General features: G+C 39.6%; 2 protein-coding genes across 5 annotated transcripts in view; one reads left to right on the top strand and one right to left on the bottom strand.

The window, feature by feature from the left end:
* The window catches only part of ptprq (protein tyrosine phosphatase receptor type Q), a 45,440-nt gene extending 37,383 nt beyond the window's left edge, over positions 1-8,057 (top strand). For 3 of the 4 annotated variants that reach the window (XM_015018313.1, XM_015018310.1, XM_015018314.1), the window contains 11 exons: positions 1,475-1,519; positions 2,197-2,223; positions 2,400-2,481; positions 3,067-3,157; positions 3,263-3,339; positions 3,440-3,574; positions 3,703-3,828; positions 4,473-4,618; positions 4,732-4,867; positions 7,271-7,394; positions 7,477-8,057. In XM_015018313.1, the coding sequence (XP_014873799.1) occupies positions 1,475-1,519; positions 2,197-2,223; positions 2,400-2,481; positions 3,067-3,157; positions 3,263-3,339; positions 3,440-3,574; positions 3,703-3,828; positions 4,473-4,618; positions 4,732-4,867; positions 7,271-7,394; positions 7,477-7,514 (1,027 nt within the window). In that variant the 3' untranslated portion in view covers positions 7,515-8,057. The remainder of the gene's footprint in view (positions 1-1,474; positions 1,520-2,196; positions 2,224-2,399; positions 2,482-3,066; positions 3,158-3,262; positions 3,340-3,439; positions 3,575-3,702; positions 3,829-4,472; positions 4,619-4,731; positions 4,868-7,270; positions 7,395-7,476) is intronic. The other variant, XM_015018312.1, reaches the window with a different exon arrangement.
* A 3,174-nt stretch (positions 8,058-11,231) lies between these two features.
* On the bottom strand, positions 11,232-23,113 carry LOC106937016 (IQ motif and SEC7 domain-containing protein 3-like). Its single transcript, XM_015018307.1, has 9 exons — positions 23,066-23,113; positions 21,492-21,696; positions 17,263-17,402; positions 17,008-17,139; positions 16,779-16,878; positions 15,850-16,008; positions 15,654-15,746; positions 15,477-15,523; positions 11,232-13,558 (listed from the first exon to the last, which is right to left on the bottom strand). The coding sequence occupies exons 1-9, from the start codon at positions 23,111-23,113 to the stop codon at positions 13,139-13,141; spliced, it is 1,344 nt and encodes a 447-aa protein (XP_014873793.1). The 3' UTR covers positions 11,232-13,138.
* Between the last annotated feature and the right edge of the window lie 1,903 nt (positions 23,114-25,016).

Here is a 25,016-nt window from a genome sequence, read left to right as displayed (position 1 = left end):
ATATATATATATATATATATATATATATATATATATATATATATATATATGTCTTTTTAAATCAGCGACTTTCTGAATCTAAAGTTTCAAAACCTTGCACGTTGGCACTCATGTCCTCCAAAGCCATCAGGAAAGTCAATAAAGATTTCTATTGCAAACATTTCTATAAAGCCTTACAGTAGAGTATTACTGTGGAAAATAATTTCTTCCTGCAAAAGGCTCCAGCTGTATTTCAGTGTGATTTATGAGCTGTCCCACATGCGTTCATGTGCAGGTATGTCCACAGATTTTCAATTATGCCCAGGTCAGATGAAAAGGCAAAGCCTACAGTGGGATTTTTATTCCACTGCAGAAGCTCTTTTATCTTCTGTTACCTCCCATACGTTGGTTTTGACTTCCAGAGTTTTCTGTTATTTATTGAATGTGTCTTGTGAAATATTCCTATGTCAAAGGATCCAAAGGATCATTTATCAGTCTCGCTGCACTTTGCCATTTTTAATGTTCTACCTTAATCTGCATAGATTTGCTCATCAGGCCAAATATGTTTATTTTCACATTACTGGATTTGGCTTGAGTGTATTTCTTTTTGTTGTTAAGGAGCTGTATTTTATTTTATTTATTTTTTGACCCATTAATGAAAGTCATACATACCTTTGTAATATTTGATCAGTATGTCAGCACTCGCACATTACCTTAACTTAACCCAGCAAAACTTTGGCTTTGATTTGCATCTCTTTCTATTCTTTAAGAACGTTGTAACTGTTGTCACCTCACTTCAAAACACCCATATCCAGATTTCATTTATTACTTGGGAGTAGTTCAGGACATTTATTTTAATTCACTCACAAAGTGACATGTTATTATTACTACAGAGTCATAAAGTCAGAACTTTCTTTTCTTCTGTGTTGATGGTTTACTTTGGCAGACGCCCCCTGATTAAATGTTTGCGGGCTAAATCAAATATACAAACGGAAGCATATTTTTCCTGCGCTTTTGTGTCAGCAGTCGGAGCGAGTTCATCGACCTGTAAATTTGATACTGGCTCACTTCAAATGAGACCAGAAATGATTATTTCTAGCAGCGAGTCTAAAAGCCTCCTGAACTTCCCTCATTTTAATTTTTTCTCAGAATTGTCTTTAATCTTTACGAGCAGAGGGACGATCACAGGTGACTCATCTGCCTGCTAAAACATTTAGAATGACAGCTCCGCCTCTACACGGACTGTTCACTCACTTTTCATACTACAGGCATTTCACTGTAGTCATTTGGGCAGCGTCTCCCGTCTCCTCCTCTCTGATATGACCAGAATATCATCCCGGCTCTGACAGCACAGTGAGAGCTGTTTAAACACGACTTGTCTCGCAGTTAAAGTAACACACCTTTCCTTGTCACTTCCCAACTCTCCTTCAGCGCAGACGTTTACATCCACTCACACAAGCTGTCTTTCTCTCACTGAACATTTGTCTCCCACCAGGTATTCTTCCTTCTTCTTTAGGCGGAAAGAGATTTATGTCATCCAGTAAGTTGGGTGTTTAGTGTGTGTGTGTGTGAGGCTCATTTTTACATGTTTGCATGTTGTATTCTTGTTTTTTTTCTCTCTCTTAATTCCTCATAAAGTATGTTTGCGTGTGTGTGTGCGTGCGTGTGTGTGTGTGATGTCATCATGTTGCCTATTAAGGCTTGCGTCAAACCCTCCATCTGTGCAGTTTTAGAAAGGCTTTTGTGGAGGCTGATAGTTCAATGAATCAGTGACATCAGTGTTTTACCAACTGCCTGCATGCTTTCCTCCATCCCTAGTAGAGGGATGAACAGCTTTGCTGAAGCTCCTCTCCGTAAAACCGTTTTAATTTGTTTATGCAACCTCAAATCGCTTGGAAGACAGGGGGGCATAAACAGTAAGCTTCATCAACTGTCGAAGATCTGAGTAGATCCCACAGGAAAAGACCTGCTCACTTTTCATGTAACCAATCGTCATTGTCATTAAGATGAAAATCGAGGCATGCATCAGTGTTGTGTGGATTTGATAAAAAAAATAAAAAAATGGTTTAACCCTCTTTTCTAAACGGGGTTTTCTAAACACATATCTCGGTGTACTTTCTGCTGCGAAGATTAGTTAAATTTTTATGGACAGCGATGCCAAAGTGTGGGCTGCGATCATTGCATTAATTTGTTTATTTTGCTTCTATTTTCGTCCAGGCTGCTCAGCTACAGGAAGTCGCTCAAGTAAGTCATCTTTTATAAATGATGCGAGCATGCACACAGCAGCTGCTGGAGGAATCAGCATGTTCTGCATGGCTCTGCGCCTCTCATAACCTAAAATAAGTTGACAAAGAATGGCGCATTGTTGACTCTGTCTGTCGCTCGCAGTCAGTGCATTTCTCTCCTGTCGTCTCTGTCAGGCCTGTCAACAAGAAATCCTTCCTGCAGCACGTAGAAGATCTGTGTGCCAACGACAACGCAAAGTTCCAGGAGGAGTTTTCGGTAAATGTTTGGCTAAAACCCAGAAAGGCCCGAGCCCTGCATATGTAGCACCTTGCAAAAGTGTTCATAAATCTTGGACTTGTCCTCATGTATTCATGTTTCTGCCACATATTTATAGGTGTTTAATTTGGATTTTATGATACAATAACACAGAGCACGTGCATAAGCCATCATGCAAAGCATGATTTCTAAAATGACTTCGAATACAGAAATTACAAACAGAATTGCTGATGGGATTCTTTTGCCAAACCGTGAAAAACAGGTATACATGAGAAAATATTTTGAAGGGAAAAGATTTTGGATTTTCACATAATGTTGCTTTCCAACCCTGCATGAACGTTTGTGCTTCCTTCTCTTCCCAGAGTAGCAACAAAACCCCAAACCCATAAATCTTACCCGACTGCACACAACCTCTGAAGCTCTCATAGATTTCCTATATTTAATGTCTCAATTAGTGTGATCATTTTTAATGAGACAAATCAAGTTAGTTTTGTAAGGTTCAAAGTAACGGCCCAGTGAGTTTATGTGAATGCTAATGTGAATGTGTTTGATTCATTTATTTTTTCTTCTTAATTATTCCTCCAGGAGCTCCCAAAGCTGCTGCCAGACCTGGCCACCACAGACGCCGACCTGCCATGGAATAAATCCAAAAACCGCTTCCTCAACATCAAACCCTGTATGTGGTTAGACTAGAAATGAGCCCTATGAGTCTTACTTTCTGCTTCGTTGTGCCTCCGCAGAGCTGCATTTCACACTGTTCACTTCTCCGTTCTGCATTTAGACAACAACAACCGAGTGAAGCTGCTCTCAGAACCAGGCATGGCAGGATCAGACTATATCAATGCAAGCTTTGTCTCGGTGAGCTTTCACTAAAAAAAAACAAAAAACAAATAAAAACTGTCATGAACTCTGATCAGAGGTATATTTTGAGGTTTATTTTCTCATTTGCTCTTTGCAGGGTTACTTATGTCCCAATGAGTTCATAGCCACTCAGGGTCCTCTGCCCAGCACGGTGGCTGACTTTTGGAGGATGATCTGGGAGACTGGAAGCCGCACTGTTGCCATGCTCACGCAATGTTACGAGAAAGGCAGGGTGCGTCGTTAGAGACATGACAGAAATCAGAGCACAAGTAACATTTCGGGTCTTCCCTCCATGAAGGGATAAACTCTTTTCTGAAGATCTGACAAAATGCTTTGTGTGCTGCGCTGTTGACATTTCAGATTCGGTGTCACAAGTATTGGCCTGAGGACAACAAGCCAATGACAGTGTTTAGTGACATTCTCATCTCTAAAGTATCAGAAGAAGTGCTTCCTGATTGGACTGTCAGAACGCTGAAAGTAGAAAAGGTAGCAAAGCCTCCTGAATACAAACACACGACTCTTGAGCACACACACACACACACACACACACACGTTGTTCTCCAGACGTATAGGTACACCTAAACAACATTTGTGGAAAAAGCCTTCTCACTTTGATAGGTGGCAAGATAAACTCTGGCCTTCATTTGGCTTTGTGTGTCACTTTTAACTTTGAGTTACAGCTGTGATTGTAGATAAGGGTGACCTTTGGCAAGTAGGTCCTTCCTTGTTGATATTTTTTGGATTATGAAGAGCAACACATATCAAAGATCCTAAAAGAAATTTACAAAAACTTTGGCAGAGGGATTGATTTAATAGAAATTCTTTCCTTGTTTCCTGGAGATAGGCACTGGCGGGCCATGACAGTGAACAGATAAGCGGGTGTAAAAACTTTATATTTTAGTGTAATACTGCTTGAAATCTAGCAGAGATTTCAAGCAACTTTAGCTTGTGTTGTTGTCATTCACATCAAGGTAAGTCAAGTTTATTTGCGTAGCACATCTCAGTGGATCAAAGGGTTTTACACCAATTAATTATAAGCTAAATAAGGTAAAATTTCCTAATAATGAGCTGAGTATTTAACATGTTGCCCTCATGTTTTTACACTAAACCACATCTATTGCTCTCTGCAGCATGGGCACTACAATTTAGTCAAACACTTCAACTACACTTCATGGCCTGAGCACGGGGTCCCAGAATCCTGCAGCACCTTGATTAAGTTTGTCAAAGCTGTCCGAGCACATCGTCATGACAACTCCACCATAGTGGTCCACTGCAGGTGGGGTTAAAAGAATAGTTTGAATATCCAACAGTACATTCTGATTATAAAAAAGAAGCAGATTCCCAGATTCTGGTGTAAGTGTGATTTGGGTTTTCTTGTTGTTCCCTCAGTGCGGGCGTGGGAAGAACAGGCGTGTTCGTTGCTCTCGATCATCTTATTCAGCACGTCAGGGATCATGACTTTGTGGATATTTACGGGCTGGTGGCTGAGCTGCGCAGTGAGAGGATGTGCATGGTGCAGAACCTGGTGAGTTCAACAGGAGACAAAAGCCAGAGATCAGTATTTTGGATTTTGATGCTACAACAGATTAAAAAAAAACTATAGAAAATGTTGAAATAACTCTGCTAAGCATGAATTACTGAATCCACAACCGAGTTTATAAAATTTGGATTCAAAATCTTAAAAAAAAAAAAAAAAAAAAAAAATCAAGAAGAAAAAAACAAACTTGACTCCCTACTAAAATTATCTGAACTGATTTTACCACATGAATGCCACAAAGCTGTACGGTTATGTAAATGTGCAAAATACAGACATTTGAATAGAAAATAAGCAGATCCACATGTGGTTGGCTCCATTCCAAATTGTCAATGCCCTGGTGTTATCCTTAAAAAAACATTTATTTTGTATAACTACTAGAATAATCTGCCAGTGGATTAGGGGTAAATGGAAAACAGCAATCTCCTTCTTGAAACAGCATGATCCCATCCGGAAATCACCTCAGTGATTACTTAAGTGATTGCCAGGATTGGCACGGTGCCTAATGCGGGATCCTCTGCTCGTTTTCCTCATCTCATCAAGGTTTTCTCGTGTCTATATTTTCAGCACGTTTCAATATTTAGATTCAGGATTTGAGTCCCGCACTGACTGTCAAAACAAAACCTACACGTATGGCTCTTTTCGGCTGAGTTGTACTGTGCCTGGCATAAGCATCAACACACCTGGATCGTTGTCACATTTTGTCGCAATACAACAAATTCCAGGGCATTTAACTCGTACTCGCAGCTTTAATTTCCACAAACGCAAATGCAGTGGGAACGCTAAAGATTCAACTGAAAATCAAAACGTTATGAATAAAAAATGATAGATTTGCTATGAAGCTTCCAAAAGTGAGCCAAAAAAACAAAAGGCTCCAACCTCCAGGTCAGTTCCTTCTCTTCACACGGCAACACGACTCCTTCAGGTATTTCAATGTATTCAAACTGATCCATGACTCCCAGCAGGAAATATATAGAGCAGCCAACGCCACAGTATGAGAAGCATCCCCATAACAATCACCTGGTTTAAGTGTACTCTGGCTTCAATTCAGTGCTTTGGGATCCATAATAAACATCACAAAGTTACCAAAATGCCACAGTAGATCATAGGCACCTCATTGCCTAGAATTGAAGACATCTATTAACTCTGCGTATTCATGCAGGTCAAACGCATCTTAAAAGATCCTTTGTGCCAGGACCCTGTCTTTTCACCATAAAGAACGAAGGCACACAAGGCACAAAACAAGCAGCTCAGAAATAGTTTCGGTCCTCACATTAGGATGGCTTCTCCTAAAACAGCTCCTGGCCATGCTGGAGACCCTGACAACCTGTTAATGACTTTAGTTTAGTTTTAAATTTTGACCCTGCATATTCCGCCAAACTGCTTTCAGCTGCGTAGCCTCTCGACGGTTCCTAAAAACATTCTTCCTTTCATAATAAAATATGACACCATTTCTCTTTAGGATGGTCAATCTGATTGTTGGCAAATTGTAAACTATTCAACACATGTTGTGTTTCCAACCATGTGATTTTGCAAGGACTTCTTGTCACAAAGTCGTGGCTTCACATAGGCATCATCTAATTGTTACAGTCTTCACAAGTCACTGTACAGCATCTTTGATCAAGTCTTTGCCACTGATCTGTTCAAAGTGTAGTTTTTCATTTTCTTCAATGTCGCTCTGGTTTTGGTTTCTCTTTACCAAAATTTAGATCATTTCCTCTAGTCCTTTGCTTTCACCCCTCAAATGTTCTTTGGTGCAGTCTCTGGTATTATTCATATTTTTAACTCATATTTTCAGGGAAGAGCGCTCAATAATCAACATGTAAAATATTTCAAGCTTTTGTCCTTAAACAAAGACAACCTGTTTGACACCTTTTTGTTCAGAGAACGAATGAATACACTGATTTAACTCCTCTGCTATTATTTCGAGCATGCACCTTCCAGTTAATGATTTAATTTCATAAAATAAGCAGCTACATGACATGACCGTTGTGTGTGTGTGTGTGTGCGTGCCTGCGTGTGTGTGTTAGTTACACCTGCTGACGAATTACTTACCATGTAGGAATGTCTGCCACAAACATTGGTTAATCTAGTCAGTGATTTGGCACTGATCTCTCTCCCTCTCTCTTTTTTTTTTTTTTTTTTTTCTTTGAAGTGTTCAAATTTGGTTGAGGAACTTCATTATCCTGCGCAAATCAGTTCTAACAGATTTGTGTCCAAAGCAAATAAATCAGGCAACATGATAGCATGTGTGCACACACAGTCCTAGCTTATTGTCCCATTTCTGCTCTATTGTCAAGAGAATATTGTTTTCAGAATCTGTTTAGAATAAAAAAAATGACAAAGTATCATCTGGTCAGAACCGTCATTACCAGTCTGTGTTTGCGCTGTCAGGCCCAGTACATCTTCCTCCACCAGAGCACTCTGGAACTTCTGAACAACAAAGGCAACAGCCAGTCCATCTGGTTTGTTAACTATTCAGCTCTGGAGAAGATGGACTCTTTGGATGCCATGGAAGGTAAATAACAAACACAAACGTAAGAATGCAAACTTCACACAACAGTGCAGCGCTCAAACCAAAGATTTGTGTTGGTTTTCAGGTGATGTTGAGCTGGAATGGGAAGAGACCACCATGTAAACCACCGACTGGAAGAAAATGTAGAGGAGCTTTTCTTCGACCATAGGACCCTCAACTGGACCTCCACCAGGAAGACAAATGTAGACGATCAGTAAAGAAGACCTGGAAAATAACAAGACTTGGATGTTCCACTTCAAACCCTTTTCTCTGTCCAGTTGTTAACTTTCTTGCACATCCTGTCTGCTTGTTTCCAAAGACAGGAAGATAAACTTTTGGAGGAGCTATAAATATCAGGAATGACATGGACAGACAAGAGAGCATGAGCTAACTGTGAGACTTCTATCTTTGCACAACTGCATTGCATTACTTTAATATTATCTGTTTTTTTAAGATAATTTATTAAGCCAAAATGGGATTTTTTTTTATTCTCTTTGTAACTTTGTTTGCGTTCAGGTATTGTGTATGCTTTTCAAGACTGATTTTGCAAACCCAAAGCGTCTCCTCTTGCTTTGATACTTGACAGTGAAACTCTTCCCTGTGGACTTGCTGTCATCAAATGTTTATTAGCTTTTGATATTAAAAAGAAACATTTTAAAAGTAAAACTTGCCAGTGCTGGTTTCAATGAAGTTGGGGGGAATGGGTGGTTAAAAGAGGTTATATCATGCTTTGGTTTGTTTTTTATCTCTCCAGATGACTGAACAGATTTTGATGTAATGCATCTATAAAATAACAAAGTCAAATGCCTACATCAAACCTAAGTTCTTGATTCTTTTTCCCTGGGACTCAGCCTGTATATAAGTCTTTGATTTAAGAACAATGCCACAGGACTCCTACACAGTCTACAAAAAGTTTGTTTTTTGATTGACATCATGACCGGTTCAACCACGGTGAAGGTGACTGACCCCACACTTGTCCCACAGTTTACCTCTACATAGTATCATAGTGTGACTGTAGGAAAAATGCACAAAAATATGACCAAGAACATACAAGGATTATAAAGAACAGTCCATTAAAGAGTTAAAGGGAGAGTGCTGCAAAGTCCGGATAGAAGTTAAGTCTGCATTTTATTTTAAAATCAAGGTTTCTGAATCTAGAGAAAGCATAAAGAGGCAGAGAATCACAGTTGCTGGAGGACACATGTGATGCTTCTGCAGTCAGTAATGATCCCAGTTATTTACTAGAGGTAGTCCACAGATTTTCTATGTCTAAACTCAAATAAGCTGTCTGCTACGAAATGGTTGAACTCTTTCCTCTGCTGAGTGGCTCGAGGGTATGGGCAATACTCCTGTACTGAAAATCATTTTTATTTGCCCTGTTTAGTATTCAGATTTTCTGAGAAACACATTTTTCTTAGGATTTCATTAAGAAAAAAAAAAAACACATTTATCAAAATAAATCCCTGAAATATAAAATTCTGCATGTATTGAAACTATGTCATGATTGAATTTAATTGTTTGAACGTTAGTACTGCCAAATTAACCTTTATAGGCTTTTATTAGACTAGTGACTTTAATTTAGAGTATTAAGGATTATTTTTGCATCAATACATTCTTTTGTGGCTACGTAGTGGATTGGTGAAAATTGGTTTCTCCCAGTGTATTATTATCAAGCCTGGCGGGCCACCAGGCTTGACTTGTGCCCCCAACAGGCTAAGCATTGCTTATTTATTTAAGTCTTTTTTAAATGTTTCCATTTTTTTAAGACTTTATAGATGGTGTTCAGGTATTAATTTTCCAATCTTTCAATAACATATAATTATCAAGTGATATTTTCAAAATTTATGCCAACTTTAAATATTTTTTTAACCCATAAACATGACGGGCCGCTGGATCAATGACTGCCCTAGCACTCAATCACCAGGCTTAGCAAGTTTTCTGGGGGAAACCTTGGACATTATTGCCTCACAGATGAGAAATTATTATGTATCATTGTGGGGTCAAAGTTTAACTGTGACCCACACAGAGAGTGGAGTTCTCTCTGTGTATTCATGGAGCTTCTCCAAGGTATCCCAGCTTTTTTGCACACTCTAAAAAAACATTATGTGAAGAGCTTTTTCCAAGTTGTTCATAATTACAAGTGTGGGCTTGTGCAGGGTTTGTTCGACCTGTGCGCCTTTTTACATTAAAGTAATGATTACCGGAACAGACCTATTGATAAACTCTCCTTCTGAACCAAACCACTGGGGCTTTTAGAAGTAAAAACTTCATGAATGTTCTGTCAATAAAATAGATTAAGTATATTGGCTCATTTTGGGTAGATTGAATTTGTATAATTGTGAAACAACAACAAACTCTGAGAAATTTGTGTTTAATTTAACTCAATCTCTGTCACACACACCGATGAAAACAAAAATCCACAGCCATGTAATGTAAGATTGAGTGGAATAATTCAGACCTGTTTGACTGAGATTTGCTATTATCCGGCTGCGTTCTCTAATAAATTAGTTTACCTGGTGCACTGGGATGACACAGGAACACCGGCGCAGACCAGTTTCCCATTAGCTCCTTTATTCCACCAATCTTCCTCCACACCTGGTGTGAAATTATCCGCGGTGAGACCCCCGAAGCACACAAACAGCCCGACGCCCGAGAGTAAAAACTACTTTATTCTTTCATTTTCTCCAAACAGAAAAGCTTAGAAATTCCAATAGGAAACACATTGTTCTTTAAGAAATTTCCTTGTTAGAAATACCGTGAGGATGCAAAGATTAACTGACGGTGCTGCACAAGGAGGATGCAGATTTGGTGCGTCTCCATGACAGCCACAGAGAGAAGAGAAGGGAAAGGAGCGGGAGAAAGGGAGGAGAAAATGACATCAATCAAACCCAACATGCCCTGACAATAATGAAACAAACATAGCATCGAGCTCCTGTTGTATTCTGTAAATAATATTAATAAAAAAAAAGAAAACAAAATAAAATTATCATGCGTTATAGTACAAGCCAGTCAGAGTTCATAGTAAACAAAGTGGGGTTGCTGACTTGATAAATCAAGCAGTAAATTTAATCAGAATTTGTTGTTTTAGCAGCTATGTGTAGGCTGTAAATGTGCGTGTGTGTGTGTGTGTGCGTGTGTGGGTATGTGTTTGACTGGTGAATTTTACTGTATGTGTTCACCATTACAGCATAGCCCTTTACACACCTTCACAGGTGCCACTGCCATCTTTTAGTAACGTTGTTAATAATATGATATGACGCTTTAATGATGGATCTAGATCAATAACTAAACTGTTTACGCTACAAAAAACTGCCTGTTTCCCCGACTCTCATAAGGGGGGTTTGCATTTAGGACACCCCCAGTAATAAACGTGAATAGTAACTATAATAACTATATTATTCTTTTTTTTTTTCTTTTAAACTAGATTTTTCTCTGTACAAATACATACGTAGTAGATACACACACTGGGCAAACTGATCACTTGTTTTTTTTGTTTTTTTTTCAGAATAAATCTATTTCATCTATTTACAATATATCCAATATATTCTGTGGTGCAAAAAGACTTAGTGATGTGCTATATATACCGGCTCAAGTCAGACACCATCTATGCTGAGCAATCAACACAGTGATGAGATAAAGAATCATTTCTTAGACATCTTCGGGGTTTTTTTTTTTCCTCCAGCTAAATATTCGCAGAAATGCATCTCTGCTTGTGAAATGTTCCAGTTATTTAAGGAAAATATAACACTGAAAACTCTGAGGTATCTACCCTGTGTAGCATCATTTCGAGGTTTAACAATAGCGCTGTTTTTCTGGGCTTTTTTTTTTTGTTTGTTTAAAGATATACTCTAAATCCAAAAGTAACATGGGTATTCACACTTGGTATTCACAGGAGTAAATGTACATGAGAAGAAGAAAGGCTTTGTGAGCGCCTGTTTTAGCCTTGTTTTGAATGAATTATCGGCCCGAATCCCAGTGGCCCATGAGTAAGCAGCCTGGATACACATGGTGCACACACACTTTGCTCTCTGTGAGGTGCAGACGCAGTATCACATGTTGCAGTGCAGCAGTCTTTCCCGTCAGAGCAACAATCCACTGAATAAGAGCAGCGAGAAATGAGACGGTTTGAGCAAAAACACACAACGAAGCACAAAAAGATGATTGTCATTGAGAAATTCTTTTAGGTTTTTTGGGTTGTTTTTGTTTTTTTTTTTGGGGGGGGGGGGTGAGGGGGGGCGACTTTGCTTCTGACACTACGCTTCAGCTGACGTATCCCCCCGCCACATTCCTGCTTTTTTCATAGATATGTTCTGTTTCCAAGAACATCAAGAATAGACCACCAAATACCTTACCTTGCAAAAGTATTCATGCCTGACGTTTTTCCACATTCTTTTTATATTACAACCACAAGCTTCAATGTATTTTATTGGGATTTTACATTGCAGACAAACACAGGTTACTGCATAATAGAGCAGTAACAGTAAAATGTTGGTTTTCATTTTATATTTTATGTTTATATGTAGGAGTTGGTGATTCCACCTCAGTATGAATGCAACAACGTAAAGAGCAGCGGGGACAGCAAATATGTGCAGAAAGATGCTCTGGTCAGATAAGACCAAGTTTAAACTTTTTGGCCCAAATTTAAAATTATATGTGAAATACTAACAAAGCATCTCACTGTCTTCAAAATGAAACGTAGTATTGGGATCATTGCACTTTGAGGATGCATCATTTTTTTTAAAATCAGGAACAGAGAAGCTGGTCAGTTTATAAGAATGGACGTATCGAAATACAGGGACAAAAATCTATTAGAGAATGGACACAATAAGAGTTTATGAAGAGGTTCATTTGCCAATAAGAATTGACCCTGGCACACAGCCAGAACTATTTGTGTTTGAGAGTGGTCTAGTTAAAGTTCAAACCTATATCCAATTGGGAATCTGCAGCAAAACTTTAAAGCATACATGTGATTCAAATAAGCTTGGACTATTTTATAAAGTCAATTTGGTCAAAAATTCACTTATTGAATGTGCAACGCTGTTCAAAGATCCTACAGCTTGGATCGCATCAAAATGAGGTACGGCTACATGATTACCCAGAACGCTACATGGAAATGCAGAAGACATCACATTTCCTTCTGCTTTATAATTATGCATCACTTTGTAAAATCCCAAGAAAATAGATTAAAATTTGTGTAGCCAAGCTCAATGTGAAGAAATTCAAGTGATATTAGTACTTTTTCAAGGCCCTATTAACTTGTATTTTTTTCACATTAGGGATCGTTACTGAAAGATTTCCTCACATTCACTCCAGTAAAGATCCACACCAATGAAGAGCAATATTAATATCCAGAACAGAAAACAGTCCTTCATTCTCGTCCTCTTGGGACAGATTTTCTTTCGCTCGGTTTCTCGGTCCGAGCTTGCTGCGACGTTTGCCTGATGGCTGACATTTAAAAATGCAAACAAAGCATATTTCTTAAAAACTGGGAAATGTAGACAGGCTACATCAGTTAATACTGGGTGACAATTTGGAGACAAAAGAAGCAAAATATGTCTATCAGAACCACTATTAAAGCTCACATTCAAAACAAATCACACAGTTTTGTCAAGTTCTATGAGTAGATTCTTGATTTTCTTTTTCCTTCCACATATATAGTATTTCCTCAACGTTTTTTTGCGTTGACTTGTGCTACACCGACTTTGTGCAAGTGTGAGGATCAACTTATTTCCTTTTTTTTTTTTTTTTCATACAATGCTGCGGGAGCCGCTGGAGTTGCGCCGGCGGGTGAGGGGCATGGTGTGGTGGAAGGGCATGGGCGAGTCAGGTGGACAGAACTGGTGGGGGTGGTTGTAAGGAGGAGGAGGAGGCGGCAGGGGCGGCTGGGGTCCGTCTCCCTCTCTGACTCGGACGGGAGTAGACATGGCAGACTGGATGAGCTGATGGGTCGCTGGGCCTTGGCTGAGAAACGCCTCCATCCGTCCCCGTCCGCTCTGGTCCACAACGATCACCTTGACAATCTGCTGGCACTGGATGAGGGTCTCTGGGCGGAGCTCTCCGGCCTGGACGGGGCTGAGCAGGGTGGGGGGTGCAGCCAGGGCCAAGGGTGCGGACTCAATGCTGGGCTGGCTCAGCTGATAGGTCTGCAGCCTGTTGTGAATTGACACCTAGTTTAGGAACAGTCAGAGAACGCATGAGGAGTTACCAGCCTGAACGCAGCCTCTACGCAGCCCTCTGGTGTGTTAACGCACATGGGCATGCAGGCATGCAGGTGGTGGCATGCAGTGCGAGCGCATGCAAGATTCACACTCTCTCCTGCTGTCCCTAATCTATTTACTAAATCCACATTCAGATTTCATTTCCGGCCACAATTTATGCAAACACCAGCCCGGGAGGAGAAAACGGGGGGGCCGTGGGGTAAGACGAGATCGTAGGCAGAAGTTTTAGCAGGAACAGTTCGGGTTTTAGGTATGTGGGTGTGCCGTAATAGAAAATGAGTGGCAGAATGATAGGCTTAGAGATAAAGGAGTATCAGGAGAGGAAAGAGGCGACACCGAGGGCGTGGTGTCTCCCTAACACAATAAGTTACAACTCTAAGGGGCTAAGCAAAAGGCAGGGGGAAGAGGGGAAAATGAGTAAAACAAGGACAGAACTCCAAAAGAAAGAACAGATTCATCTATATGCCTATGTTTAAAGAGATGGTAAAGGATTTTTTTTTCTCAAAGAGGTTCTATTAAAAGGCTATATGCAGTTAATATGTCCCCAGTAGTAACTGGGTCTTTATTTAGCATAAATCCACTTCTATTTTAAAACAACTCCAGTGATTTTGTGGTAGCACAACGCCGTAGCTGCAGAACAGAAGCCTCATATTCAGAGGTCATTAGTCATTGCAATCTGTCTGGGGTTCAGTTCCTGGACTAGGGAACTTTTCTGCATGTTTCCATCCCTTTACTCTGCCTATCTCCATGGCTACAGTGAATAAAGGCCATGAGAATCACACAATTCCTTAAAAACACTTTTATGACCCTTCTGTTTGGTGAACTTTAAAATGTCGTCATGTTTGCATTAGGCGGGTAATGACACAGTCACTGACCATTTACGCAGAAAATGGGGTTGGAGGTGATACAACGCTATGTAAAACACCCTGAGCATGTGATGTATTAAGGATTTCAGACAACAGTAAGGCTGTGTAAAAAGTGGAAATATTGTATCTCTTTAAGTGAACACAATTTCAGGGATTTTTTTTTCAATGCCTTGCTTTTCTGCTTGATAATCAGAAATGCTTTAAATGTTCCGTTCTTAACACATGCGTTTCACTGGACACCTCCTCCAACTTCCACTTCCTCTATAAATTATCGTCAACTTCTCTGTGAATAACTGGCCAATGAACACATGACAGCAGCTTAAAGATCCATAAAATATCAGTAGAATAACATTTTTGAAATTGGAGTTGTTTTAAAAATGTTTGAGGTCTCCTCTTCGGTCAAGGCACCTGTTAGACTATTCACTAGCTTTGCTCTCCGAGGCCAACTGATCTGGATTTTTATTCAGTTCAAATCACCACGAGAGTTATTAACTGTTGATAACCTTTTAATAGAAGCACAGTTACAAAATCCAGGACTATCACTTTAAAGGAGGAGCTTGATCCACCGAGATCCAACAACATTAACACATGCACCTTTTGACTTTTACAGTATCAATCAAGCTCATCTAGCCTTGTCGATGGTATTCCAGGACCCGGCCAACCTTGTGCTCGCTCACATAGGAAGTCTGGAAGGTTTCAGCGGGTGATGTCTGAAGGGCTGTTTTGTAAGCAGCGGCTGCTGGTCCACTTATCAGAAACAGAATGAGGCTGTTTGCAGCGCTACTACAGAGCCACCTCTTAGCAGCCTTTGTAGGCTTGTCTGTATAGTAGGGATGTGCTGCAGGCGGTGCTCTTTTAAAGCAAAGCAAAAAGCACTCTCCTTTCAGGATGAGCCACAGTCCCTGTCTAACTGCATATACACACACAAACGCGCGCAACATTCACAGAGCTGAATATGCAGATACTTACCTGAGGGAGACGAGAGTAGCTTAGGCACTCACCTCTACTGTGTTGTTGTTGCCAGTTTTATCATACACATCCTGTTGGCCTGTGGGATGAAAATTTATCTCTGTCAGTCATCTGGCAAATATGTATACTAAAAAAACCAAGGATATTACATAGGGACCTGACATTTAGTTAATGTATGCCTCATTATGCTACACAAGCAAAACCAGCACCTGAGGGAGAGCCATGTCCCGTGTGTGTGTCCATTTGCCCGCCATTGGTGTGTAAACCATGCGACTGGATCCCCTGCTGCCTCTCCAGCTCCCCTACAAGGCGAAACGGGCAAGTGCTGCTGTCAGCGCCTGACGGCGTGCCACGGTTTTAATCAAATGTCCACGTAATGAGAGAGCAGCGTGCTTGTGTCCTTACACTGAATGTGAATCTGCTCCATCTCGTTGACCTCTGCGATCGCCTCTCTGAGCTCCTCCGCAAACTTCCTGAGCTCCTCTCCGCTGGGAGAGCAGAAGCTAACCAGCTGCTTCTTCTCTGAGGTAAAGGGGCTCATCATGGTAATGCCGTGAGCGTAATCTGAGCAAATACCCAAAGAGAGAGGAAAAGGAAGAACTTCAATTATATCCGTGAGGTGGGAAAATGTGCTTCCTGCGGACCGTTAAACCTGAATTCACCTACGATTCATTTTTCTAAAAGACTGCAGCTAATAAAACGCCCTTAACATAGACTTTCAAATCATGGGTTAAAAAAATATATATACAGTCTACAGTCACCAGATTGTGTGGGGAGGGGGCTAAAAAAATAAATGTGCTAATGTGTAATGTCAGTTCATTGTTTTGTAATTGCTTGAAACCACATGTATAAAATGCATAAAAATGCAACATTTTATTTAAGATTGCAACATTTTGTGTGTTGTGAATTCAGCTGCTGCTGAAACTGACACGTTAATCTGATCATAAACTCTTTCCATCAGAAATTAGAGATAAGGGAGAACATTAATACAAATGAGTCTGGACATTTTGGTCCCTTGTCGATTTCCTTTGCTCTATTGTAATTTATTTATAAATGTTTTTTTTTTTACAGCTTCAGACAGGAGGTTGAACTATTCTTTCATCTTAAATATTTGAATCGGTTACAGTAAAGCACTTTTACTGAAGGACATTTACCACAATTTGATAGCAACGTGTGCCATTATGTATTGCAATGAAACCCTCACAGTCTGAGTGCTAACACTGACCTGAAAGAACAACAGTAAAATAGACAACTTGGCGAGCTCAGCACTTTTTATGCACAAAGCTGGGGCTTGTAATGGGAATAAATTGCTGCAAAGTAAAGTAGCATCTTACACTCATTGCTGAAGAGGTGAAACTGCATTCCCAGAAGACCCATAGCTTTACAGAAAGTGTATGAAGCTGAGCTTTTCTTCTTGGGACACAGCTTCAGGATCTGCACACACACAAAGATGGTAAACTCTCCGTCGCCGCATGCTGGGTATCAAACCACATTTCCTATTGGGCACGTGACAGCATGCATGCTCACGCACACCAGTGTCCCTTTCTGAAGGTCAATCCTTACCAGCAGCAGGTCATTAAAGAGGAACACCTCCCTTTGGAGTGCAGAGAGCTTCTGTTTGTGAGGTTTGTTGGCATCGGGAACCTCAAACAGACGGCAGCAGCACACCAGCCGTCTGTGGGGCACAGCGAGGACCTGAAGGAACAAGGTTAAAGAGGCGGAGAGGGCGGCTAATGCGAAACAGACTGCTGCGAGACAATTCAAACCGAACGAGACACGAGTAAACTGTGAAGTAAAGAGGAAAAGTCTGATACTGACTGTCTTCAGGCCCAGGATGGACTGCTCCACACGACTCACGTATGTGACATGGTCTTCGTTGGAGCGCAGCTCTCTCTGCTGAATCCTTTCATAAATGCCTGCAACCATCTCTCTGGGGATGTCTGCTCCGTCATCCACACCTGAGAGAATTCAAAGGTTCATTCAATGCTGGAGTGATTGTGATAAAAAAACAAAAAAAAACAACTCACATGAGGTTCTGATACCTTTGCTCTGTGGCACAGAAAGCTTCAAAGCATCAAATCAGAAGCAATAAATACAAATTATAGTCTTTAAAATGTATTTTCTATGTTTTGAAACCCTCTAAATCAATAAATAATTATTCAAACTGGAGCAGAATTTTGTGTACCTCTCACGTCTGCAGTGTGTCCGTGCTCATTTTCTGTTGCTGCTGCGCAGTTGAGTGTTTTACTGAGGAATCTGATAGCAGTAATCTAAATAGTTTAGTGAAGCCAAGGCTAGATTTTTGCATAGAATCCTTCACAACCAAAGTCGCTAAATTTGCTTTAGAGGAGAAGAAGCGTTTCAAGGAAAAGAACATTAAAAAAAAAAACAAGAAGTCTCGCATTAAAAGAAAAACTCAGTGAAATGCAAGTTCGAAATAATTAAATACCTAAAACATAAAATGAAACTGACAAAATAATCTTTGACCTTGTAGAAAATTAAAACAAAGCGATTTCTGCATATGTGGTGTTTTCATGTTGTCAGTTCCAGAGCTGAGGGGAACAGAAACTAAACACTGCCTCCTCTTATTTGATTCTGGTCTAACAAACACGAATGAAGAAACAGCAACCTGGTGATATGAGAATCCATCTAGCGATTTAAAAACCATTAGCAAGATTTTAATCCATCTCATCTGTCTTTTTACAAACAGGGAACCAGTGCACTGATTTAAGTTCTGGTGGGATATGATCCATTTTCCTGGTGTTTTGTCAGGATCTTGGCAACAACATATTATATTTGCCCGATTCTTTTTTTTTTTATTCACACTTCTAAAGGCACCATAACAATAATATAACCTGCAAAAAGTATGTTGTTCAGTTTCTTTAGACTCCCAATTGTTAAATGACACGCAGGATTGCTTTATAATTCATTGGTGCATGAACCTAATAAAGCATATAGATATGAATTTACATTACTTTGTAATTTAAAATTTGCAAAGTTTGCTACGTAGAGTGTATAAAACCTTCCACGGTTCTAGCTTATAAAATATAGATATAATTTTTATTCTTGAGCTATATGACAGCAACTCGTTCTAGCTTTCTTATACTGTGCATGTCACTATGTTGTCTAATGGAGGGAGAAAAATTAAATTAGAATTAAATGTAAACATGACCATGCATGTCACAAACATGGTAGCCTGCTCAGCTTTTTCAGACTTTTCGTAGAAATTTGATCAAACAAACAGGACTTTAAATAGTTTAACATAAGAAAAAAAATTTCTTCAGGTACAGGGAGCTGTTTAAGTAGTTAAATAAATGATACCAAATTGAAATTCATGACACAATTCAGACGACGGCACGGTCTGCAGGAATTACTGTGCTGAGTATTGGATTTTTCTATTTGTTTTCTGCTTCTGTGTTCTGTGTTGTTATCTCCTATTCTACTTCATTTAATCTCGCTTTTGTTACTATGATTGCTTTTGTTTTACCTTTCTCCTCTTGTCATTTAATTTAACTGCTGTCCCTCACACACCTGGCTGTTGTTTGCTGATTGCCACTCAGCCGTTCTTCATTTGTTTTTAATTATCTCTGTACAAATTGTGGCAAAATTCTTGGGCTCACGGCCAGATAGTTTTAATTGTTTCTTCCCCTGCCTAATGCCCGACACATTATGGATTACCGTCTGTTTAAACTTTCTTTTGATTTTCCTTCCGCAGCACTGTTGGGTTCTCAGCTCCTTTTTGAAACAGAATAAAATTAAACATTTCTCCCCATCTTCTGCATCCTCATCGTTTTTCATTTTCACCTTAGCACTCATCTCAGCATTCCTTTTTGGCCGATACTGTAAGTTTTGATTATTCACACATTGTGGCCGTGAATCACTTCAGAGCGTAACTGGATGCAACAGTCATATTGACAGTTAATAATCTGAATGGATTGAAGACTAAATAGTTTAGGTTCAAAAAATTAAAATACTGTGAAAACGTTTCCGATTTTTTATTACTCATTTTTGAATGGATGGACTGAATGGATAGACTCGCGGATGAACCGTTTGGTAGTAGAAAACTTGCATAGGCATATTTCACCCATTGTCACGCCTCTTCACAGCCACCCAGGCTACAACACAAAATATAAGAAAAAAACAGAAGTACATGCAGACCAACCAGGCATTTGACATTGAAACTCGCCTATTATACAAACACACAAATGTAAAAATGTCATAAAGCAGGTTGCTCAGAGTGCTAAGATATTAATAAAACATTGAGTAGAAGAGAAAGTGTGGAAGACAAAGGTGCATCAGCAACAAGCCAAACTGCAGCTTCAGCAGCTTTAACAACCTCAGTTTCTAGGTGTGGACTGAGGCTGGAGTCAGTTGATCAAGACCAACTACACACAGACCAACCCAACACCTGGGCTATAAATGTGGCCTTCCTTGTGTCAAGTCAACACTGTCTTTCCTGACTAAGGAGAGAAAGAACTGAACTATTTCTCAGTGGTCCAAACTCCTCTTTTCAGATGAAAAAAAAAAAAAAGCATTCTATTTCATTTGGAAATCAATGTCCCAAAGTCTAGGGGAAGAGCGGAGAGGCACAGGAGTCACAGAAGCTTGAAGTGCAGAGCGACGTTTGATGGTTTGGGGTGCCAAATCATCTGCTGTTATTGGACCACTTTGTTTTCTGAAGTCTACAGTCAACACAGCCACCAACCAAAACATTTTTGATTACTTCAAGCTTTTATTCTGCAAACCGCTTTATAGAGACGCTACTTTCCAACAGGACTTGGCATCTGCCCACACTGCCAAGGTTACCAAAAGCTATTTTAATGACCATGCTGTTACTGTGCTTGATTGCTGCCAGTTTGCTGACAAGAGGAAGAGGAGATACTCCAAAGCCAATAACGCCACACCATATTGAGGCAATAATTCATGCAAAAGAAGGCCCAACCAAGTACTGCGTGCGTAGACATTAACACATGAAGCCTGACATGGATGTTTAAAATACACTTTTTATTGGTCTTACGTGATTCCACAATTTTCTGAGATGTTGCATTTTGAATTTTCATTATCTGTAAGTCTTAACCATCACAATTACAAGAATTAAATACTTGAAAGATTTCACTTTATGTGTAATGAATCTTAATATGACAGTTTCAATTCCTGAAATATTGTAATTTTGAAGCTGCACTTTTGTATATGTGATTGTGAGGACAGGGAATTATCAACATCAATTTCAAACTTGTGCAAGCAATCTGCACAAGTTTGACAATGTTTTTTTTTTTTTCCTTACCTGGTTCTAACTGTTTAATGGGATATGAAAAGAATTATAATCAATTAAGTATAATTAATGTGTATCTTTTTTTTTTTTTTTTTTTTTAGATTACAGGAGAAAAGTTGTTCCAGCTGCTGATGCTTGTACCTGTTTACCTGTGGGATAGACAGCATTAGAAGTTTCAGGTAATTCAATAAAGGTGATAAGATGTTTCTGGAAAACCAAGGATCACTATCATTAAATCTGACACTGAGCGAGACTTAATTAACTGCGTCGATTCCAGAGCAGAGTCAAGGATATCAGAAATCTCATCCTGCGAAGCTGATGTTTTTCTGACGATAGCAAGCAGAGGCAGGCATCCACAGCCTCTTTGATTAATTTATTTCAGTTCAAGAGGCCGTCACTCAGAAAACCGATAGTAAGGTTGATATGAGGCAGCTTGTTGTAAAGCTTTGACTTGCCCTGCCCTCTCCTCCTCTCTTCATCTTCCTCATCATTCTTCCTGGCATTTCATCCCAATTAATCTCCTCCACATCAACAGTCAAGTGTTTCAGCTGTACATCTGTGCACATCTGGTTTCTATATATATATAAAGTTTTAGCCAATCTAAAAAAAAAAAAAGATCTCTGCTCATAAAACCACCCGTCATGAAGTGAGAAACTTGCCTGCTGCTCATTATACCACCTCTGTTCACAAGACCCTATATAGCACAGTGTCAATCTCACAAGTGTGCACTAAAACACACACAAACAGATGCGGCACAATAAAATCGAACACCGACCTCTCAGGTTGCGTATGAAGTCGTCGAGCCCCATTTTGCGGTGCGGCTTGATGTTGGGGGAATACATGTCGGTGTTGAGGAGGACCACAGCGAAGGCCAGGATGAAGATGGTGTCTGGGTTGTGAAACTGCTGCACCACATCAGGGTTACACATACAGTACCGCTGACTGAGGAGACAAAAGAACAGAAGAAAGGTATGTAGTGACTTTATACGACTTTATTACAACATCGTCTTAATATTTTTTTTGTTTTATCACAATTATAGGTGGAGAAAGCAAGGTCCATTTAGGTATGATTCGCATAAATCTGATTGATGATTAAATCCTAAATCTAAAGGGTATTGGTGACAGTCTAAGGAAACATGAGAAGTGCAGTTGCAAAATATGATCCAAAAAATGAAGACATATTTTGCATTCTGTAAATATTAAACTTTTTTTTTTTTGCTTCATCTACCTGCATCACACTGTCCTAAACTAAAAAAATAACTTCAATGTTGAACTTTCCCACATAATTATTTGATGACAATAATTATATGTTCCTACAACGCTGTTGTAGGAACTTTACACATCTTAGCAGTATATCAGAAAGCGTGATGTTCAGTCATCATATGTTGACAAATGGCTACACGCACAGCACAAACGGACAGCATACAATAGGATTTTAATGTGCTCTATCAGGCCAGGATTGAATCATTCTACACAGCCCACAGATTTGCAACATGCAAGCTTTGATTGGTAAAATATAAGATATGTGTGTGTGGGGAATAGAATCTCAAGTGTTTCAAATCAAATGCCACAGAGTTCAGCCTCATCATTAAATAAACAATATAAAGTCAAAATGAATAAGTCTGAAAAAAAAATAGGTATGCAACGAGAACCATAAAAGGTAGGAACTTTCTTTTTATTTGATTATAAACTGATGAAAAGTGACCAAGCTTAAATTAATAAGTAGCTATTTTAAAATATTGGACTGACATCCAACCAACAAAACCTGAACTTTTTCCACTGGGGAAGTATTTTCTTTCTATAAAAGATTTAAACTTCCACTTTGTGTAGTTTTACATCAAATCATACTGGGCTTTTAATTATTCAGAGATTCTTAACTCAGAAAAAGTGGGTAGCTATATTCCTCTCTGAAAAAGAATATAAGTAGCAATTTGTTTAAAATTAATAGTGTTGTGTTGTTGCTGGGATGGTGTGAAATCCTACACGTCTCTCCCATTTATCAAGAAACACCAGGAAAAACAATAACTCGCATAGAACAACAGACCTGCAATGAGTCACGCATTCCTCGAGAAGATTTGTTTTATCTTTCTTTTAGGATTCATCAAGTTATCAATTATGCTACACATGCCATTGGAAGTGCTAAACTCAACTTTAGGACACATTACATTGAAAGAGCACTCTGTTCGCCGTGTATGTTCACTGACTGACTGCAGCTTCTGCTCACATGGAAGGAGCAGTCATGAGGGAGACTGACAGGACGGAGGAGGCTTTTGACAGTGCAGAAGAGTCCTGCCCCGGGTCAGCCAATGCTGTTTGGAGTCACTGAGGCTGCATTTGGACTTTCTTTACCCCACTGCTGCCCACAGGCTTCACAAACTCTCGTTTCCACCTCTCCATCCCCCCAATAGCTTTCTCTCCTTACTGTCACAATAACTTACACAGTGGGCCATCTCAGTAGTGGGAGGCTTTTATCTTTATAGGCAGACAGGATGCAGACATGGAGAAAGCCCCTCTGCTCCAAAGAACTATGTACTTGTCAAAGCATGTGCAACTAAAAGCCTGCATCTGAGACCTCTATAACCGCAAAACAATTTCCCACATCCTATACTAGATCTAAGGCCGGGGAACGTATAGGATATCAATCAAACAGCCTTGCTACCCCTTTATTTTAAGGGAGCTGCTTCCAGGCTCAAACATCCCTGCAGTTATAACAAGCGTGCATGCAGAGCCGCAAACAAAACTCCTGATGTGCCAAGTTGATGCAATTCTGCAGCAATTTTGGAGAAGCGTGCAGTATGCAAAAAGACATGTGCACAGACATGTAGGAGCATTTGTGAGAGCAAACTGCAAGCGAATAAATGAAGTGGTAAATTCCGTCTGTGCATGGATTCGTGTTTCATTCACACAGTTCTAAATCTTATGTAACCAGTTTATTTAAACTCAGGCTCCAGATCTCTTTGCTTCATATCTGCACATAAAAGTTGCATGCCAGCTGGCACAAATACCACTTGGTATAAAAAAAAAAAAAAAAAAAAAAAAAAACACTCCCAACAAGAGCACAACAACCCTCAAACAGATGACATAACAACGGTTACGTAACTGACGTTGGATTGGATGTCTGGCTTTCCTGATTAAAAAACACAACTCTATTTCTGACCTGTACTCACAACTCCCATCTGCAGCCTGGGGAGTGTGGTTTTACTTTGCTGATGGCTTTGTAATTTGCGCCGAGAGGCTCGGGGCACATGATTGAGTGCAATGTGATTAACTGATGACCGCAGTGGGTGTTCTGATTGGCCATCAAATGGGAATCGGAGATCATTTCTTTCACTCCTAGGAGGAAGAATTCACTTTAGAGAGTAGATGCAAGTGGTTAGTGCGTTCCGACGACAGCAGAGTAAAAGTACAAGACCAACAATTCATTGGTTCTTCCGTCAAGTTTTAGTTCAAACCGGCTCCTCTGCGACAAATTGTTGCGCCTACAGTCCCAATCAAAGTGTTTAAAAAAAACAAAACAAAAAAAAACAATCTTCTAATTAATCTTGTTTTTAGACATTGGAAAACATTAGCACTGAGTTCACTGCAAGGACAGTGCCTTGCAGCAATATACACTTTTCCGCAGTTTGTCACTTTATTATTATGCGTATATATATATATATATATATATATATATATATTTATACATGTACATATGTAAAAGTTTTTCATTATCTACTACAAATATAAATCTGAAAATGCATAAAACTCTTCACCTATAGAATCAATCTATAAAAACAACTTTGGTTGCAATTACAGCTTCAAGTCATCTAAGAATCTCACATTCTCACATTTAAAGATGGATTTCTTTGTCCATTCTTGTTTGCAGCCTGGACCAAGTTGAGACAGATTTGATGAAGAACATGTGGCAAAACTTAAAAAGAGTTTTTAAGTTTTGCCACATATACTTCATTAATTTTATCCTTGGATCTCTGCAGCTTCTTCGGAGTTGCCATGGGCCTCGTGGCTGCTTCATTCACCAAGGCCAAGCAGCCAGATTAAGTGGAAGGTCATGTAAGATGAAGGAAGAATTACACTCGAGTGAATGCTACTTATAAACTAGGCAACGATGGAAGATAGCTGCTTGAATTAGATTTTATTTAGGGATATCATGGCGAGGGGGCTCAATGCAGAACTAAAGCATACCTTTCTTTACATCTAATTCCTCACTACTGTGTATTTGTCTTTCATATGGAACCTTTGTAAAAAAAAAAAAAAAAAGAAACAAACAGACAATACTATCCATGCTAAAAACCAACAATAC

Source organism: Poecilia latipinna, unplaced genomic scaffold (assembly GCF_001443285.1).
Source record: "Poecilia latipinna isolate Pla-1442-1.1 unplaced genomic scaffold, P_latipinna-1.0 Scaffold2263, whole genome shotgun sequence".
NCBI classification, from domain to species: Eukaryota; Metazoa; Chordata; class Actinopteri; order Cyprinodontiformes; family Poeciliidae; genus Poecilia; species Poecilia latipinna.
This window is presented reverse-complemented; position numbering and strand designations above follow the sequence as displayed.

Excerpts from the sequence above, each read along its gene's own strand:
- LOC106937016 (XM_015018307.1), bottom strand. The coding sequence starts at position 23,113 with ATGGAGAGGTGGAAACGAGAGTTTGTGAAGCCTGTGGGCAGCAGTGGG. Across the intron at positions 17,403-21,491 it reads CTTCATACGCAACCTGAGAG|GTGTGGATGACGGAGCAGAC; the intron begins GTCGGTGTTCGA and ends GAATTCTCTCAG. Across the intron at positions 17,140-17,262 it reads CCATCCTGGGCCTGAAGACA|GTCCTCGCTGTGCCCCACAG; the intron begins GTCAGTATCAGA and ends TTGTTCCTTCAG.